General features: G+C 30.3%; 1 protein-coding gene across 1 annotated transcript; it reads right to left on the minus strand.

The window, feature by feature from the left end:
* Positions 1-6,968: 6,968 nt before the first annotated feature.
* Positions 6,969-22,489, minus strand: LOC139529846 (UDP-N-acetylglucosamine transporter-like). Its single transcript, XM_071325781.1, has 3 exons — positions 22,240-22,489; positions 11,326-11,672; positions 6,969-9,444 (listed from the first exon to the last, which is right to left on the minus strand). Exons 1-3 carry the CDS (start codon positions 22,361-22,363, stop codon positions 8,794-8,796), a joined length of 1,122 nt encoding a protein of 373 aa, XP_071181882.1. The 5' UTR covers positions 22,364-22,489; the 3' UTR covers positions 6,969-8,793.
* Between the last annotated feature and the right edge of the window lie 200 nt (positions 22,490-22,689).

Below are 22,689 nucleotides of genomic sequence, written 5' to 3' on the forward strand. Positions count from 1 at the left end.
TGGTGAAAGAGAAATATATTTAGACCATTTTGAGCCAAAATTTTCTTGTTTATGAGAATATTGAGAATTAATGCGCTCTAGAGTATACTAATTTAAGGTTTCCAAAAAAACAGGAGTTATTTTTGGAGTACCTCTGTTCGAAGGTCTGTTTTTCTTTTCTTAGAAGGCATTAAAGGTATAATGAAAATTGGCATGTAGAAAGCTGATACCAGTATAGTCGTCTGTTCTGTAATTTCACCTTTTGTGTTTAATTTCCGATTATGAAATTTTAACTTAAGTGTGATTTTGCTTGACAGGCTATGCATACATATCAGGAAACACTAATCCTTTCTCCTGTTGAAGTTCATGAAATTTCTTCAAGTTTTGTTCTTTACCTTGATTGGTCTCTTCTTAATCCATTTACGAGTCATGAAAACATCGGTAAACTATTGTTGCTTTAGTTCTTCTAAATGTTTACAATAGTTCAAGGGTTATATATCATATTTAACGTATTACTACTCTACAATGGGCCAAATATGAGGTTCCTGTTCACTCAACTACAACTACAGGCTCTTTGAAAAGACTGTGTCGCTCACCTTGGTATATGCATAATAAACAAATTACACAGATGGATTTATGACAAAATTGTGTTTTGATGAGGGTGATGTGTTTGTAGATCTTACTTTATTGAACATTCTTGATACTTACAATTTTCTCTATCTATAATAAACTTGGCCCTTTCGTTACAGAGAAAATTTACCATAAAGGGCAATTACTCCTTAAGGGGTCAACTGACCATTTTGGTCATGCTGACTTATAAGGAGATCTTACTTTGCTAAACATTATTGCTGCTTACAGTATTTTTTTTATCTGTAATAGTATTCAAGATAATAACCAAAAATGGCAAAATTTCTTCAAAAATTACCAATTGGGGGCAGCAACCCAACAACCAGCTTTCCAATTCATCTGAAAATGTCAGGGTAGATAGATATTGACTTGATAAACAATTTTACACTTGTCAGATTTGCTCTAAATGCTTTGGTTTCAGAGTTTTAAGCCAAAATCTACATTTTACCCCCTATGTTCTATTTTTAGCCATGATGGCCATCTTGATTTGGTTGGCCGGGTCACCGCACACATTTGTTAAACTAGATACCCTAATTATGATTGTGGCTTAGTTTGATTAAATTTGGCCCTGTAGTTTCAGAGAAGATTTTTGTAGAAGATTACAAAAATTGAAGAAAAGTTGGTAAAAAATGGCTATAAAGGGCAATAACTCCTTAATGCGGGGTTCACACATTGCCGATTATTGCTCCCGTTTGAGATCAGACAGCGATACGACACGAAAAGTGAAAAAGTCGGATTAGTATCCTCAATTATCTGGAATGTCCTATTATTGTCTGAACGTAGTCGTTTTAGTTCGTAACAGATTCCTACTGGTCGGGAGGGGTCCGAATAGTTCGGCAAAGCACCCCGACAGTTAGGTGCGTCCCGTAACATTCGCGGAAACTCAGCCGATTTTGTCTAGTCGGATTACAATCGTGCCTATGTCGTGACAGATTCTGCTGTATCGGATCGAATTCCTAACAATGTTCTGTGTATTCGGGACGGTGTCCTGTGGAACGGGAATGATCTGGAGAAGTCCCGACAATAGCAGAATACAATACGACTGAGACCAGACAAAGCCGTTTGCAATGCGATAGAAAGGACCGTGATAGGATTACGTTCCGACAGTACATGATCATCCCGATTATGCCAACAGTTTTCGAACGGATAACTTCCGTCAGCGTCGGTTCACGGTCTTGTCACTATCTGATCTCTGTCGGATTACATTCGGTAGAATCGGGACGCAGTCGTGACAGACTCGGTCGAATTTTACCTGGCGAAAGATACAAATCGAATTTCCATCCACAATTCACAGGATCTTGATCATACTTTTGACAAATTTTAATCGGGAATGGTCCTGTCAAGGACGGCAGTAAAAATCGTGAATGTGTGACCCCAGCTTTAGGGGTCAACTGACCATTTTGGTCATGTTGACTTATTTGTAGATCTTACTTTGCTGAACATTATAACTGACCATTTTGGTCATGTTGACTTATTTGTAGATCTATTGTGTCGTTGTTCTCCTCTTATATTTAATGCGTTTCCCTCGGTTTTAGTTTGTTACCCCGATTTTGTCTTTTGTCCATGGATTTATGAGTTTTGAACAGCGGTATACTACTGTTGCCTTTATTTACTTTGCTGAAGATTATAACTGACCATTTTGGTCATGTTGACTTATTTGTAGATCTTAGTTTGCTGAACATTATTGCTGCTTACAGTTTATCTCTATCTATAATAACTTTCAAGATAATAACCAATAATGGCAAAATTTCCTTAAAATTACCAACTCAGGGACAGCAACCCAACAACTGGTTGTCCGATTCATCTGAAAATTTCAGAGCAGATAGATCTTGACTTGATAAACAATTTTACTCCTGTCAGATTTGCTCTAAATGCTTTAGTTTCAGAGTTAAAAGTCAAAATCTACATTTTACCCCTATGTTCTATTTTTAGCCATGGTGGCCATCTCACTGGACACATTTTTTAAACTAGATACCCCAATGATGATTGTGGCCAAGTTTGGTCAAATTTGGTCCAGTAGTTTCAGAGGAGAAGATTTTTGTAATTCACAACGACGGACGACGACGACATACGACGGACGCCAAGTGATGAGAAAAGCTAACTTGGCCTTTGGGCCAGGTGAGCTAAAAATGTCAGGTAGAGCATGTTCGGGTATATCTCATCAATGATAGCAAATATTCCAAAAATACAAAAGAATCTTCACTTTAAAGGTTCCATAAAGATATATAGGCCAAAAACGACATTCTTACCAAGCAAGAATTGTTTCTGTTCACTATTTGGCTGCTCAGTTGATTGAAAATGGTATTCAGCAAGTGTTCAATGTACCAAACATTCAATAAAGATGGAAAATAAATGTACGATAAGAGAAACAGTTATGAACTCCTGACAAAGGAATAGAAATGGTTTGAGATGAAGCAGTTGTTTACATCATCTGCTACTGTATATTGTATAAACACTTCATAATGTGCTGCGCCCCACATCCTTTTCTGGATTTGTCTTCATCAGGAACACTCAAACCCAATTTTTTTAAAAATCTGAATATATAATCTGCATAGGAGCCATCTGGAGCCAGATGAAGCCCAACTGTAGATGCAGGATTTTCTCACTGTGTTGAAGATCCATTTGTGGACTTCGGCTATTTTCTACTCTATGGTCGGGTTGTCTCTTTGACACATTCCCCATTTCCCTTCTCAATTTTATAGAAATACATAAGGACAAAATGACAAGTATTGACGAAAGAGGAAAAGTCAAACTGATCTTTGGTCAACTTTGAAAAAGGGAGTTGGAATCTAACAATCAAAATACATTTGTTGTGAATTTTTTTTTGATAGTATGATTGCTATATATCCTTATTCTAATGTTATGATGATGTATAGGATTATTTATCATGAATATATTTTCTATGGACATAAAAACCTGAATGCATATAATTAAAACATCTTTTATTTGCATAATTGTCCCTCGGTACAGTAAATGCACAATATATTCAACATATTCCAAAAAGATAGAATATTCAACAGCAACATGATAACAATAATATTATCATATTTAAATTATATTGTAATACAGTATCTATAATATTAACCTATGTTTTGAACTATGCATGCACTATTTAACAAAAAAATGATGTTCTAGGCATGCAACTGACTTTACATTCGATTAAACGATTTTTAGATGCTGTAATATTTGATTAATTAATCTTTTAAAACTTCAGTTAGTCTCAATTTAGTCAAAATAGGTAAATTACATTCTAAGAATTGATTAGGGATACATTGTTAAGAATTATAAGACAGCAACCCAAAAACAGATACCAGTACCATAAAAACAAACCCATCTAGACTACAGACTAACTTACAGTCTTTTATAGCAAATAAATAAACATGTGTCTACACAATATTTCAGTTATCAATTGCCCAAGTCTTCATTAAAACACCGATTATCCAAATGATTGTATTTCAAAAAGAAATATATATGGAGGGAAAAATATTCTACTGGTCATGAAACAGCTCATCCTTTTTTCGAATTACATAAATACCTTTTAATATACATTAGCAATCAAAACAATAAAATTAGATGCCATAAAACTGATACATTTGAAATATAGATTAAAGCTTTATGTAGGCAGCAGCAAAATACAACAATGTGAAAACATAAAATTCAAACTACTCTAATAAAATTTTCAAAACTTATAAAACTCGACAAATTGCAATTTGTATGTTCTGTTCCTACTAAGAATCATGATGGCAAAACTTCAGAAAAATGTTTTTGAAACAAAAGCAGCACCATATTTTAAAATGAACGATAGATGTGCTTCAAGTATGGACATACTTAAATCAATAAGAGATCCTTAAAAATAAGAAATATCAAATATATGAACTGCGTTATTCATCAATAATTTTAATAACAATATTCAACCCAAAGTGACATGTGTAAATGGTGTCTGGTCTGGATAACAATATTATACATTTCATAAAATAGAGGAGAAAAAAATCAAACAAAACATACACTACTAAAAAAAAAGAGGCAAGTATTTATAACAGATGCTGTACAAAGCATTAAATATTTTTAGCCATTGTTATGTTTTTAAGCTAAAATCAACAGTTCTCAAACTTTTATGTTATGAAATCTAGAAAGTGAAGAGTTTAAGCTTGAGATTTATTACACATGACAGTGCAGTGAGTATTTCTTTTGATCAAGAAAGCAAATGTCCATCTTTACAAAGAAATCATGACCATGGTCCTGTGGTAGTTTGCATTAAGTTGTTAAGGGATATTTTCCATTTGATTGTCAGGAATGATTATTAACCTGTTTATACTATAAATACAGAAATTATTGCGATTTTTTATATTGCGAAAAATGCGGTCGCAATAATTTATACTACCATTTTCATGTTTTTTTATATAAATTAAATTGAAAATTAAAACTGTATTTTAGCCTTAATTGACTAATTTACAATAATAAATGTAAAACAGTAATTTCTGAATTTACAGTAATTAACATTTTTTAGGGACTATGGACCAGGAATCAGGAAGGATGACCTAAATGCTTATTATGAGAACTTTTAAGGGACTATCGTTTTTACATGATGGCAAGAACTCACGCTCAAGTGATTCAATTTGACAACTATTTAGGAGCAACACTGTCCCTTTTTTTGTTTGTATCTTAAATATTTATTGGCGAACTCAGTTCAGCAATCCAGCTGTACCCAAATGAAGTATATCAGCCTAACTCAATCTGTAATAGATATCTTTGAGATCATAAACATATTCAAGATAAAGAAATTTCTACTAACTGTATAAGGATTTATATTCAAGTAGTTTGACTTTGATGATTTTCTTGGCTGAAGTTGTTCTCTAGATTTTATTTAGCATATTTCTTCTTCATATTACCATAGTTACTGTTAAAATATTTTCACCTTTTTAAATTGAATTGAAAAATTAGTCATAATTTACCCTTTATATATATTTCCCACTATAATATGTTTATGTTTGTTTTTTAAATTAAAATGAAAAAAAAAAATCCACAATAACTCCACAAAAGGTGCAGAATACATTTATAACAATAACCTTAGAATCATTTGTCCCCTGTTATGCAAATTAAATTATCCACAATTGAAGTCCACATTTTATCAACAAGAACCCAAATTGCCCTGCAAAGTATAATGTTAATATTCAGAAGTCTGGCAAGATTGAACCTAAGAAATAGCTCTATTGTACAGACCTAGCAGTATACCATTGTGTAATTTAAGGTGGTACCCAACACTTTCACTAAAATTAATTTGGCTCGTTTAATTTTCTTAAAATTTTGTCAAAGTATTTACTTTGAGACTTTAATAAAAATATAAAAATTTAAAGAAATTTTGAACCAACTGTTTTGTCAGAAAAATTACACTGGTTATATAGCAATTTGACAAACACCAATTTTGATCATTGAGAAGCTTAATATTCCTTTTACAACACAGCGTAATTAAAACGTTTAGCTGACTTTACAGAGTTATCTCCCTGTAGTGTTAGGTACCACCTTAAAACCTGCCACCCCAAGAAAGAATTGGAAAATCGCACATCTAACAATGCTAACTAAATTTACACATGGTTTAAACAAGATTGACAAACTGTTACAGTAGAATCTTCTCCTGCGAAAGTTAACTTGTACAATAGATATTGCTATTCTAATTCAACGTCAGATTTTTTGTTACTATTTCTATTTTATAAATAACACTGTGCACTTCTGCATGTGACCACATTATAAATGTTAAGTAGATATCCCACAAATATTTTGATTTAACCAATCAGAATGGATTTAACAAAAGTATATCACATTAGAATTTTAACTGTTTTCAAATTATATATACATTCCTGAAGTCAATTTCAAAAAATACTTTTAAATTAATATGACTTTGATTGATTGTAAGTAAACTGAATTTTCATAACTTACGATCAATCTTTTTCATAACTTTTTTTGTGAAACCTACTCCTGGGTTTTAAATATTTTGGTTTTAGCATTGCTAATAGGTTACATCCAGAAAAGGGCTGCAAACTCACAAAATTAACCCAGGTTTTTTTTGGTTATCATTCTAGATGGAAAGTTGCTTTTTGGTCTATCATCATTTACTTAAGATTTAACCTAATGAAAATCAGAGTTTGACATTTAAACAACAAAGGTGACTGTGTTGGTCTAGACATGGATTATGTTAATCCAAAACAATTAAAATCCATTTAATCATCAATAAGGACATAAACTTTAGTCCTATGTAACTTTTAAACATTAGTAAAATAACCAAGAAAAAGTTGTTATAAATATCATAATTGACAAATTAAATAAACAGGACAAATCTAATTAAAAAATATTCAAAAACCATTTCATTTTAATTTCTTTATTAACTTTGAGCCTTATGGCTCATCAGTATAATCAAGTACATTTTCACTAAAAAATTAACTAACCAATGCTTTAAACCCAAATTTGATTGTATTTGTATATTTTAACCCTCACATGATCATGTCAATAAAACACTTATCATTCAAAAACAACAATATTTGTTTAAAGATAGGACTTCACACAAATAATAAAGTCATTATATTAAACTGCTCTACAATAGCTACTTTTACTACTAAACCCAGTTACTGTGAATTCAGAAATTGTTTCAAGTGCATTTATAATTTGGATTTTTTGAAGAATGGATGAAAATACAAGATTGACTTTTGCAAGTTCAGGCAAAACCCTCAACATACAAAAATATTTATCAGATATCAGAATGCAAGTTGTTATTTCTTCTGATACTCACACAGTTGCATTATTCGCATTAATAAAAACCTCACAATAATTTCTGAATTTACATGTACAGTGATCAATGTTTATTAAACCATCATAGATGATAATAAAACTAAGTATGCTCAACCCTCAATAACACATATTCCTTTCAAAACAGATCTACATGGCATCTGGCAGTTTGAAAATGATTGGGTAACAAATATTCAACCATGATAATGTTTTAAGAAACGAACTAACAAATAAATACATGTGTATATATTACCAAAATAAACAATAAAATTCAATAATAACAATATTAATGGGACTAACGATGCGTGGATAGGATATATCATCAATTAATACATTAATCCTGTATTTTCTAATCTGAGATTTCTGTCAATATATAATAATATATATACAGCTGTATACATGGTATATAACACAATGAACAACAGTTTGTTGTGTTCATTTTGCATATGTTAATTAAAATCAATATACATATATAAGCATGGTTTTGACAGCTGATAAATTGTACTACATGTACATAAGTCAAGTTAAAATGATATACTTAATAAATTAAAACACTCAATTTTACTCGAAGTAATACTTATTGAAGGAAGTATAAACTAACTTGATGTTGTAAGAAAGTTTTCTTATAAAAGAAGGGAGACAGCTCTACCCCTAATGTTTGTAAACTGTGCATGTAAAATATTGAAATAAGTAATGATTTTTTTAAAGTTAAAAATCTTTTTTTATGCAAAATGTTGAAGAATATATGTTAATACATTTTTTTAGAAGCTTGTATCTGTTACAGAAAAACTTATTCACATATTCCTAATATCATTTGTAATTACTGGATAAATGGTTTACAAAGCTGTCAGGAAGAGATTTAAAAGTATTATTACAAGATCTTTACTAAATACTTTGAAACAATATGTTGCTAAATCAATATCATATTGATAATAAGTATAAAATAAAGCTGCTGAATCACAATACAGTAAACAATTGGTTTGAAAAATATCTATTTTCTGACAAGCTTTTTTTCATAAATACTTTTTATAATTATTACTCACTTTGACAATACAAAAAGGATACTGTGGATTCATTTATTTTTTCTGGGTACCAATTTTCCTGGATTAAGGAAAACTTGCATATTCGTGGATATTTAAATTCATGATTTTGCCAAAATCTGCACAAGCATTTATAGAATTTGTCATTCCATGATAATTTAATTTCATTGTTCACCTTTACTAGCGAAATCCATAAAAAAATTTGGTGTCCCAGGAATAATAATGAATTCACATTAATAAGTATAATACCTCTGTTTTGATTGTCGGATGATGTAAAACAGTATTGTATATAAGAATAATTTCAATTATTATTTGAATACCTGTACTCCTACTTTATCATTTAGACTTAAGAGCAACTAAGCAACTAGATTCATCTGATATTGACCTTGCCATCAGTTGAAGGAGAGGCCCCAACAGGATATTTACTATACATATAAACAGAATACATTACTAACGAAGCACCAAGTGAAAATTGCATTGTTAAAGTGAAATCGAAAAAGTATATAGATGCTATACATGATAAAATAATGGCCGCTGATGTTGCGAAACCCTTTAATATATTGTCAGCATATTTCACTACAACTGCTACACAAAGCCCTCCAAATGATTGTAAAAATATAACAAACCACACAATACTATGGTAGCCATGGAAAAATCCCTTTTCTGTAACTTTTGTCCCATCGTTGATTTCCATGGTAATTAATCCTATCACAACACCCAGTCCTCCAAGTTGTACATTTCTTAACCACACTGATCCTTTGGTTCCTTTTAAAATCTTTTCAAAATAAACTCCTGCAAACCCTGACATACAGCATGAAATGACAACACAGATGAAGCCTAACATTGGATTCTGTTCTACTGCTGGTGGGGCTTTCTGTTTGGATTCTGTTGGCTGTAATTGTACAATTGACACACCAACAAACAGAATGACAAGTGAGGTCCACTGCAACTTGGAAATTTGTTTGTTCAACATGAACACAGAAAATACAGCTGTCGTTAATATTTTTAGCTGATATGAAACCTGAAAAAGAAAAAGAAACATGGATATTGTACCAAATGATTATTCTTATTACCGTAGAAAACAAAGACATCTTCTTAACTTTTTAAAAATTAAACAAGAAGTCCTATGAGTATAAATGACCTTGACCTTGTAGACAGACATTCCAACCTTATTAGAAACCGACTACAAAAATTTCATGCATCATTTATATCCTTCAAAGCATTCAAAACTTCTGAATTTGTATATTAGAAAGTATGCAGGTGACATACTTATTTATAATACACCTGGTGATGACATGCAACAATAATTTGAGCATTATAAATATCATTCAAGGTTTTCTGAACCGAACATGACTTACACAGATAGAACTTCATAGCAGGGGAATAAGAAATATATAAATGATTCTTTGATAATAGATATGTAATTTACTATTGTGAAAATTAAAGTTTAGTATTAAATATCCTATAAGATTATACAAATATTTAATGAGAACTGATCCAAATTGTTTTGCTTAAAATATACAAAAAACTGTTACTATATCTATATATACATGTATGAAGCTAGGTCCCAAAAATCTACACATATCCCATTGTACATGTACATTAATCTTTATTCCAGAAGTTAATTTTTATAAATAAAAGTATGAGTGTGCATAACTTTTTTATTCTTTGAAAAGGTAGACTGACTTTAACAAATAAATTGAAATGTGTACATATCAGTGTTTTTAACTGATATTGATACTTAAAATTTACCATGTACAGGATGTATATTATCATTTTTTCATTTAAAGGGGAAGCCCTTGGTTAACAGATATACATTGTAACTACTCAAATCATAAATTTAAGCATTTGCTTTTAATCAATGCTTTCAAGTGAGTAAGTAAGTAAGATAATAAATTTTATTTAAAGTCAGCATTTAAGTAAATAATAACAAATCATAACATGAGGTCTGGCAAGCACATTTAATGGAATATTTCTATCTTTAGCTTTCATGGGAAGCAACTCAAAATAATCTGTGAAAAGTTTAAAATAATGAAGTTAACTACTAACACAAACATTCCAGTAATTTTAAAGCGTTATGTTCTTTAATATCTAAGTCAGACTAGCATAACTCTTTAATATTTTCCATTTATCTTATTATGTAATTACTCATGCATGTAACCTTGATAACATATCACACATTCATGTATGTACATTTTGAATATATATTTTCAAACTGATATTCTTATAAAAATCAGCTGTCTGCATATTGAACCCCAGATGACTTTTTGTGTCATTGGGTAGCTGTCCATTTGACTAGATCCTTTATCATTGAGATCAATATCATTCATGTCTGCACTGTACATGTACATTTGTATGTTCACAACTTATCACAAGCAATTTGAATGCAGTGCTGTACCTAAAGTTAATAAATATAAATAACTGGTATTAACATGTTTAACCTGGACCCTGCCACATTCTGTATGTATGTGCCTGTCCCAAGTCAGGAGACTGTAATTCAGTGGTTGTTGTTTGTTTAGGTATTACATATTTGTTTTTCATTCATTTTTTTATATAAATCATGTAAAAAAGGCCGTTAGTTTTCTCGTTTGAATTGTTTTACATTGTCATTTCGGGGGCTTTTAAAGCTGACTATGCGGTATGGGCTTTGCTCTTTGTTGAAGGCTGTACAGCTACCTATTGTTGTTAATTGTTCTTTTTTTTATATTACGTAATAATGAACATTTAATATATTTAAAGATTCATCTCACATTTCAATTTTATTAAGGAAGTCAAGAAAGAATATTCTGTACAAAATCAAACACGCTTTGCCTTACCGTTCAAATAGTCCCCTGTATTATTCATACTTATCATCAAAGTTTGATTAATGAAAATGAGGCTTCTGATATATAACTAAACATACCTGGTAGGTAGCAGCATCCAAATTAGATACAGCAACATACAGTAGATTATTCTGTAACACGTAAATAATGGATGGAATGGAGACTTTTACACAATCCATTGGCTGTTTGATGATATTATCGACCAGATGCTGGACAAATTTCGGAAAACTTCCTTCTTGATATAGTATAATTCCTAACGATGCCAATACTTTGAATGCTTCCGACATCACGACAGCAGTAGTAGACATGAACATGTCCCCCTTTTGAGTCCTAACATACCTCATCGTCAGGATAAGGAGGGTGTTTTGTAGGGCCAACAATACCAAACTTACGTACTTCAACATTGGACTGGGTTCTGGTTGCTTTGCTGTAATCAAACAAACATAATTTGAGAATAAATTACAAAGAATAAAATGATCTAGTTGTGTTTTACCAAAAAAAAACAAACTCCTCTATTAAAAATAATTCCAAGTTGAAATAATAGCCTGTTTTATATGCACCCTATATTTTGTTTCAGATTTTGTTTATCAAAAATATTGAATCTTTACTGTCTTAAGAAGCCTGAACATACATCATTTGTATATGTATCTTTCAGTACCATCTGCTGTAAAGTAAGAAAATGTGGTAGCAGCTTTTACTGGTATGCAATATTTTTCAGTTTATGTAGCACACCTTATATACTTCAAAATATTAATAATACAATATCTACTGTGCCTGCGATGCAAGCTGCTATGTTTACACATCTTTCAAATTAAAGAATCATGTACAGCTGTCATCAATGTTCTTGAACAAACAAAATTTTATAATGTATTTCAAATGTATAAAATAATGTTTTTTAATATGTCATTTGGGTACATTAATATACAACAAGATGCTCCTCAGGGCACAGATTTATATGACCGCAGAGGTTGAACCCTGAACAGTTGGGGCATGTATGGACACAACATTCAAGCCTGATACAGCTCTGAATTTTGATTGTGATTAAATAGTTGACACAACAATGGTTTCTGACACAGAATTAATGTGGCCTAATGAACTTTTTTTTTGCTTTTGAGCAACACTATGCTGTTGAATATTAATCCACTCAAGAAAAAAAATATTTGAAGAAAAATTATTTTTAATTAATGAAATCTGTAATGAGAAAATTTTACTCCCTCTAATTTTTTTACCTCCCCCATTCCCTTATTCCAAATATAATCTCAATTCCAATTTCTAATGGAGTTGGCAATAATAATCATAACTACTCATTTAAATACATCGTAAAGTATTAAAATATAAAATGACTTACAGTCATGGTTAAAATTAATATTGATTAACAGTAATCTTTTCATTTCTTAATATATAATTTTTAAGCAGTTGAAGGGAGGTTATCCAGCTATGAAATATAATTATAACAGTATTCTTTAAATTTTAATTGGATTACCTCCCATACACTGCTTTTAAATTGTATAAATTGTCCTTTAACCAGAAAACCCCTGGTTTCCCCCCTTTTTGCCCCTAATTGCTTCAGGATTTGAGCCATACCCCCCCCCCCCCCCCCTTTGAAGTATGGAAACTTGTGGAATAATTTCAAAAAAATTTATACACTTAAACACAAGTTATTGACTGAAAACTACAAAAATGCTTATTTGAGCCCCTTTTTTGGCCCCTCACTTGTTGAAACTCCCCCTTGGAGCAAGAACTCTAAAACTCAATTCCAGACTTCCTTTGTAGTAAGAAACTTTGTAATATAATTTCAGAGAGATCCATACACTTAAACACAAGTTATTGTCTGTAAACTTGAAAAATGCTTCTTTTTGGTCCTTTTTTTGCCCCTTATTCCTAAAGGTTCAGGGATATTAACCCCAAAATGAATCCAAGCATTCCCTTTGTTATATGTAAACTTGTCCCCTTTTGATTCTTTATTCCTAGACTGTTTGCCCCATAACCCTTAGAATAAATCTCAACCTTCTATCGAATGGTATGAACATTGTGGTACAATTTCAGAGCAATTGAAATACTTATACACAACTTATTGTCCTGAAACAAGATAAATGCTAGTTTTGAGCCCCTAATTCCAAAACAGTTGCAACCATAACCTCAAAAATCAATCCCAACCTTTCTTTTGCGATTATAAACATTGTGTTAAAATCTTATTGATTTCTATTCACTTGTACTAAAGTTATTATCAGGAAACGGTCTGTCTTTGAATGAGGCTGACGACGACGGAGATGATGACGACGTGATACCAATATACAACCAAATTTTTTAAAATTTTTGCAGAGTCGTATAAAAACATGTGAAAGTTATTGCAAACTTAGACATGAACATGTAACACATGGGTTCTGATCACTTTTCATATAAATGGTATAGGGTTTCAGATTATCATGTATAGATCTGTCTTAATCAGACCTTCACAAAAAAGATTTATCTGTAAAAGTTTGCATCTGATACTTTGACTTGCTTAATGTTGCATGTGCACTTTAAAATAAATAGCTTTTCATAACACTAGTATATATTGATAAGGAATTGAAAAAGGAATCAAAAGAGCAAAAACAATATACAGGTCAATGTGCTTCGTTTTCGAGATATTAGTCATTGAAATTTTGGCGGGAAAATGTTCTCTCTTGTTGATTTTTCATACCTTTAATTATAATTGACATGTTTCAGTTCTCAAAAACTATTAAAAAATAAATAAAATTTTCTAAAACTTGTACAGATGGCTTATCATTATACAATGTACATATAAAAATTTATAAAAAGAAAAATGTGGGTCAATTGGCATTTTTTTTTAGGGCATTCAAATGGTTAAAACCAGAGAATTCCGAAAATCTGACAAAAGTTCCAAAACATGACAAGCAAACATCCTTAATGACAACATAAGATACCTTGCTCAAGTTCCATATTTTACTTGAAACTGTGGAGTACAACAATTATATATATACATGTATCCCTCATAACCCAGAGCGTTACACATGTTACATGAATTAATGCATATGTCTACTCACAAGCCATGGCCAGAACATTACACAAATTCTATTCAGCTCAATCAAAATCAAGTCAAATCCCACAAAACCTAGCTAGTAATCAACAGGATCAGGTCTGATAATGAATCATGTTATACAACCTCGAAAATTAAGACATAATAAATTTGCTCATATTGCCCTTAAAGTTGTCTATTAAGAATTCTTATGAATAAGATTTGTTCATAATTAAATAAAATTATTCCTTTTTTTTAATAACATGTAACTGATTAGTGAATGAACATCTGATACAAAGTTACCCTTTTATAAGCCTTCAAATATTTATACCCATGAAACATCCCATTTCTTTTATGCATGAACACTTTATAATCAATTTTAACATAAATTTAACATGAATAATTGGACACATGTTTTCTTTGTTTGTATACTGTTAATATTAATTAGTACAGCGTTTAATTTAATGAAAAAAGACATGTTTGTGTAATTATTTATAATGCAAATGACTCTTATCAACATAAGCATTAGAATTTACATGACTTTAACCTAAAATTATATACATTAAGAATATGTTACATGGAATTTCTTTTTGAACGAATATTTTACCTCCTCACTTTAATAATGATATCAATTTTGTTATTTCTATCAATCTGGTTTAACTTAATTTTAGATTTTTCATGTTTATGGTTTTAAAACAATATTCTGATATTAATGTATGAATAAAGTCGATAATCACCCATACATTGTAGGGGACTTTAAGCATTACATTTGACTTCAGGCAGATGGGAAGTTAGATCCTATTTTTTTCTACTACAAGTGAATGAACTAAGATTTGTGACAGTGTTCACATATATACCAATACCGGTATGTATGATTATTTGAATTTAAATAGGTAAATACTAATATAATGAAATGTAACGTAGGAATATAACATATTAATTTATGGTACAAAATCCATAAACACTTGAAAAAATGAAACTTGAAAGGAAAGGATTACACCATTTACAGAGATGTTATTGCAATTCTTTGACTTTTAAAAGGCAGCAGTGATGTGTAATAAAAACGTGCATCTACATGTACCGATAATTACATGTTGTTTGATACATAATGAAGCATGTATATAATTATGCTGAATAATTTAAATGAATTACAGATCTAGGCAAAGGAATGGTTACAGTTGGCTTGAAATTGATAAATTTAAAACAGAAAAAAATCATTTGGACATTACGATAGGACACAACCAAATATTTGTCAGATAACTTGACAGAAAATATGGAACAAATATATACTAATAAGATTAGAACAGATCAAATGCATAAGGAGGAAGTAATTACAAATAAACAGAAGGGCTTATTTCAAGAATAAATCAGTCTCAACCAGGTAAACTGTGAAAACAAAAGGCATTACATCTCACAGTTACATGTACATGTATCAAAGACGGGCAAAGAAATGGATAACTATGTTGTGCATGCAACTCTTTCTTTAGTTTTCAATCAAGGTCATCAAACTTTACAGAAAGATTGCACATCTAATACATAATATAAAAATTAAAACTGTTTAAGGAAAACTTATGAACATTTTTCCAGACTACCAGTCATTTATTTCTTAGCAAAATTTACCAATTTGGTACATTTTCTACTATAAATTTTGTGAAATCAACTTCTCCTGCAGATCCTTGAAAGTTTACAATTCTAGGTGCACATACATGTAATGAATTTGTGCACCTAGAATCGTTTTTGAACTATTTACCTTCATTTCCAGACTTTGAAACATAGTCTCTACTTTTTAAGAAACATTCTGTGCAACAAGGCCAGTTAAGTCAGTGCCAGTAATGGAGAATTTTTGTTTTAATACTTCTTCCATTACATTTTTCTTACGCAAAGATTTTCCCTTGTGGATACTGACACCTTCTCATTTTTCTAGTAATTGGAAACAAATTATGCCATGGGTATTGTAGTTCCCATGGGTAATATAATTGCAGTAATCTTCCAAAATTGTTATCTGAATTGTTTGATAAATTTTTATAATAAAGTGAAAGGAAAGTTGGTAAGAAAATTATAAGATAACAATAAGTGGGAATCTGAGTTAAAAGAACACATATATACAAGACATTCCTAAGTAAAAATCTAAAATTGCCTTTAATTGGTCATAATTTTTTAAAACAAAGATTGGCAATATTTATAATTTATTAAAAATAACTAGATTTTTTTTTCAAAACTTGTTATAGAATATAAAATCTCTTTAAACAGCCATTAACATCCTCTTATAACGGTTTTCATATACTGTCTCTGTCTATGTATATTACATTTCCAGCTTAATATTAATGGAAGATAAAAGATATTGTGTTTTACTTAAGACAATAAGACAAAAAAAAACCCACTAAACACTTGAAAAAATAACTTAAGCAAAGAAACAGCTCTTTTATGCTAATCTCCATAATTAAATCAAAAAGTGTTCTACTGATAATTTTTTTTTAAACAGGGGGCTATAATTATTAGAATGATTTATAATATGAATGAATTTATAATAAAACAGACTGTATAATTATTTAAATAATTTTTTAAAAACAGACTTAGACATAAGACATGCAAGACATGCATGATAACTTTCAGTCGATTCTATAAAGGATTTAAAAAAACACCTTTCTTTGTTAATTTAATCTCCTCATTTGAAAAGGTGTAATAAAAGAAAATTAAATATAAAAAGAGACTTGCTTTGTTTCTACACAATGAATATGACATTTTTAAAAGCATTTAAACTTAATCCAATGCCATCTTCATAGAGATCCACAAACGTACATAAATGATATAAAGGTAAAATTAAAATTGAGAATGGAAATGGGGAATGTGTCAAAGAGACAACAACTCGACCAAATAAAAAACAACAGCAGAGGGTCACCAACAGGTCTTCAATGTAGCGAGAAATTCCCGCACCCGGAGGCGTCCTTCAGCTGGCCCCTAAACAAATATATACAGTACTACCTGTGACTTTATCTTATTAATGGTGGCCATAAAAAATATGTTCACCATGGTGGCCCTATATGTCCATCATCATACCCCCTGTTGCTTTTTTAATACACAAGGTATTAATCAAAAAGTAGTCAAGGATAAAGGGAAATCTTGAATGCATTGAAGTGTTTAAATTATGTAACTTACAGGTCATGTGTCTCAGGTAAAATATACATGTATGTGTTTGTCAAATTTATTAACTGTGATTATGACAAGAAATTCAAAAATTAAATAAAATAATAAAACTAGTTGAACAAATAGCTTAATCATGTTAATAAAAAAAAATTGTCTCATGACTACATTGTATTAGTTTTGATACTATACCTTTTATATAATTTTTAATCAATTTAAGTTACTTTTTATATGTATTAAGTCTATTTTTTGGTAAGTGAAGAATAAATGAATATCATTTTCAAATATAACTGCAAACATTTACAATGCATGCCTTTTTCTATTGAAAAGGTGTTTCTCAAATTAATTTTCTAAAATCAAAATGGTTTATTATTGTAGATAGACTGATCTGCATTCAACATTGTTTAACATATGTTTAAGATTGTCTTTAAGACTTATGCTAAATAAAATTTAGGCAATTCATTATTTCTCTATTGAATAAAATATAAATATTAGAAATATTCATCACAGCAAAATGTGATAGTATTTTTATTGTCATATGATATTTTAAACATGATCCATGTTTTAGAGGTTAAGCATTTCTTTTACTTTTTGTTCTTGGGTAAGAGCAAGGATTTGTATAGTCTTACTATACAAATCCTTGGGTAAGAGACAACATTATGAGAAGGTAAATGATTTTCAAATAGATTATCTCAAAGTTGTTTTGTTAATTTTACAATCAAGGAAGGAGTGTTCTTCATTGACCAATAAGAGGCACAGTTTACACATTCTATCCTTTCTAGGAATTTTATATTGTCCACTATTTTCTATTTCTAAATTATGACCAATAATTCTCCACTTATTGACACAATCAAGTTTAAAGTTTTTATCATAAGTTTTTATTCTTAGATTTTTCTTTAAATTAATTTTTTATCAAGGACTTTAAAAGTCTTATATTAATTCATTCAAGTCCCTGCAATTATTAACTTTATCTAAAAGGCCTAGGTTGAGTGAAATATTCTTTGCAAATGTATACCAAGAATATGTATCATGCCAGTCCAGCACTTTTGACAATATAATACACCGACAAAAAATTGATTCAATTAATAGACCATAAAAGTGTCACCAATTAACCAAACTGAAGATAACATATTTGATAAGTTTCAAGACAATTTCTTTAAATAATTTCTTTTCATAAGATTCACTTTATTCAGATATAAGAACATTTTTCATTATGATTAGCATTTTTAATGAACATTTATCAAATTTTGATGATAACTAGGTGGGCATTTGGAAAATAAGTCTATTCAGTGATTGTTTGTGCACAACTCTTGTTTTGAGATTTGAAAAAAAATTAGATAAACAAAATTAGTTTTTTCCTAAACCATATAATGATGCTTGTAGTTTTCCAGAATAATATTACATGTATTAGATGTTATCAAAATTTATTGTAAAAGGATTGATATTGATCATCTTATTTTGTTAAGAAACTGACTTCCTTTCTCAATTTTATTGTTTAATTACTTTCATTTTTAAATGTCATTTGCATGATTATTAGTTATTATTCATAGTAATAATTCATTTAATAATGCAAACAAACAATTGAATACAATGTACATCATGTACATTAACCTTTTACTTAAAAAAACAATAATTAAAAGTCTGTTTATTTCAAATGCTTGTCAATAACTTTATCTTTGACTTTTTGCCATTTCTACTCGAGATTCTTACCAAGAAGAAATTAAAAGAATAAGAAACAAAAAAGCAATGAAAAAAAACATACAAAAATGAAAAAAAAACTATTAAATAATAATAAAAATTAATGACAAAGAAAAATAATAATAAATTGACAGAATAAAACAATATTTTATTCTACATTTTCCAAAAAAGGTGAAATGTCAATTTTAAAAGAAAACTGAATTACCTGTACAGGTAAATTTTAACAGGTAACATAATTAGATAACACATCTACCTATGTTTTATGACCCCCAATAAATGGCCAACATCTCAAGATTGAATACCTCAATAAATGTTCACCATCGAATGTTGACCATGCAAGAGGGTGGACATAACTAAGAGGATGTCACAGGTTGTACTGTACTAGTCCAGTGATAATGAACGCCATACTAATTTCCAAATTGTACACAAGAAACTAAAATTAAAATAATACAAGACTAACAAAGGCCAGAGGCTCCTGACTTGGGACAGTAGCTAGATGAACAATGTCAATGTGAATCTAATTTAAATTGGTGTTAAATTGTATTATGTTAAAACGAATGCAACAAGTATAGGTTAGAGCCATATATATCTTTAAAACTTGTTTACCAGAAATAGGTTTTGATGTTAAAAATATGTATGCATACATTCCCTTGTTAGAGGAACTGTTGGTTTTTTTGCAGATTTCTGATACACCAAAACATTTTCTTCTTGTCATAAAAACACAAATTATAGGTTGTACATGTTGTAGATTTTAAATCTTTACAGCTTATTTCCTAATGCATGTAATGCACAACTTGGGTAAGCTTGCTTGCTTTGTTTGTATATTGTGCAACTATGTTAGGATAACTTCCTATTAACAGTCAGGGGACTTACTTAAACAAGTGATTTTCTAAATCACTGATTCAAGTAACATTATTTCCATAAAGGTTGGAAGTTAGAGTTGTCTTTCTTTAATAATCACCTATTTAAGTAGTACAAATTAATCACTAGAAGAAGTGATTTAATTTTATTGTAGCTTTAAATATAGAATACTAATGATCCAGGGACTAATTATGTTTCTAAACTTATCAGAACCAACATCTGTGTTGTCTAGGATGACCGGGTAATTTCAGGTGATGACCATGTATTGAATCTAGGATAATGACATAAAAATCACTTCTTTAAGTATCAGACCTCAATTTCCTTCTAAAAAATCACTTCTTTAAGTATCATTCTTTTAATAACCCCCACTAATTTCAACACCCCCGAACAGTGAAATTTTTATCGCGAACAGTAGAATTTTATTACATAATCTGAAAGATGAAACCTTGAACTTAACAGGAAAAATACTCCCACTGCTGTGAAAAATCTTTTAAGAAAGCATCAGTTCATTATGTAAAGCCATTATTATAGCATTTTTTCAACTGAAATAGAATTTTCAGCTAAATGATAGCATCAAAGGCATAAACCTTGCTACTTTAAAGAAGCAAAAAGTTCATATTTTTTAATTTTACTAATTAAAAAATATGATTTAAACCTATGTGTTTAAAATTTTGAAAAAACTACAAAATCCCAATTTGTGACAAAACCTCGAATCTGCTACTCAAATAAGTGATTTGAAAATCACTTATTTCAGTAAGTCCCCTGACTGATTAAATCTTAATATAATATACAGGTTTACCTAATGCCTATCATGCCTATACGTTGTATATTGTTTGAAGATGTCGATTTTCATTTTGAATTTCAAAGCTTAAATAAACATTTATGCATACAAACCAAGCAAGCCAACCAAAGTTTCACTTTACAAACACTAGGAAATTAGCTGTAAAAGAATTGGGATTATGGCCTTATTCAATAAATGTACCATAAATGTTTTAAACTACATGTAAATATTTTCCTTAAGTCAGAACTGACCATTGAAGATGCATATACAATGTAACCAAAACATTTTAAACTACCATCAAATACTTAAATGTAACAGTATCATTATAAATATATTCCTAAGTATGTTGCACTTGTAGTGTGACTCAGCTTCCTTGTCACTAAATTGACTTAAAACTCTTTAATTTAATTTGCAACATACCTAAACATTTACCAGAATTACATGAGAGCTCATTAAGTCCAAAAGAAATTAATATATTAAAAGTATATATCAGCATTTTGAGCTTACACACATATTTTACCACAAGATGTCAACTTATCATGCTTATCAAAAATCAAAATGACTGCCAATGGTCATGGAACCCAAAATAACCAATATGAAAATTAAATATAAAAATAGACAGACAAACATTTGCAATTTTATGATTGTTATTTATTAATTAAGTCTGTTTGATTTAAAGTCATAGATTAAAATAATGTGTTAGTCATTATTTAAGCTTAGATGTACATGTACATGTACAACAATGTACAATAAGGAAGTTTGGTGTGCCAAAGAAATCAATGGTTCATCATCAGTGTTCATGGTGCCAGGTTCTTTGTTTTACTTTTCAATTTATTTATAAGAATTCTAGAGAATTTATTAATATCTTATTTTAGACTTTATCATGTTTATACAATCTATACTATTAAACAAGAAGACCTCATTTTGTGTGTCGCTTCTCTTCCTTCCACAATAGATTAATCATCATGCCTCTGTGTCCTATACATTGTAGGTACAGTACCATTCATAGTTGCATTTGTCATCCATTCTTATGATTATTCATATTGAGTTATTTTGGGGAGAAAAACGATAAAAAAGAAGAAGAGGTATAGAATACATGTACTGCCTTACTGGAAAGTATCCCTCACTTGTACCAAGGACGTATTATATGTTAGTTATACGTCCTTGCTTGTACTCAACTGATACTAATTTCTTTTTTGGGAGGTTAGGGCAATGTAGGGTGGGGTGTGTGCACATCCTGATATTGTTTTAATAAGTTGAGACTGACTCCTACCAGTGCCTTTTGAAACTGCCTCCTCTGCAACAGGACACAGTTTATGTTCATGTCGTTTGCAACGTTGCAATTAATTAATATTAAATTACATTTACACGTGAACTATTTATAAACTTTTGTGAATTTCAAGGGCCTGTAAATTGACTGATTTCAATTGAATCTCTATCAACGATGTGGTCTATCTCATATCCTGAGCATACAGGTTCTAAGTTTTGCATTACCTATAACTTTCGCATCATCAACCAGTCCAAGCTCAGCATCCCGAGTCTTCTCGTTACTTATCATATTGATTTGTGTAGTTTCTGACGTAGACAGCAGTGTTTCTGTTTGACAAGTCTGTGACATTTGTCGGATCAAAATATCTTGTTCTTACAAATCGATTTGGCTCCGACTCTGTCAACGCGTATAGACGGCAGCAGGTGACATTTTTCCAACTGAGTTGACAACACAGGTAAAGCGGACCACGTCATCAGTTTAACGGATCGGGAAACAGGATTCAGTGTGTATTGACTGGTTTCTGTTTCAATACACTCTAGAGTAGCTTTCTATTACGAAATGATGAGTGGCTACCAGTTGTTATCAACGCGAACCTCCACGAAAGCACCTAAGAGTTACTGAGCCGATTCCGCTTCTGCTTAAAAAAGAACTTATCCTGTTTATTTTCGATGAAA

The sequence above is a fragment of the Mytilus edulis genome, chromosome 1 (assembly GCF_963676685.1).
Source record: "Mytilus edulis chromosome 1, xbMytEdul2.2, whole genome shotgun sequence".
Classification (NCBI taxonomy): Eukaryota; Metazoa; Mollusca; class Bivalvia; order Mytilida; family Mytilidae; genus Mytilus; species Mytilus edulis.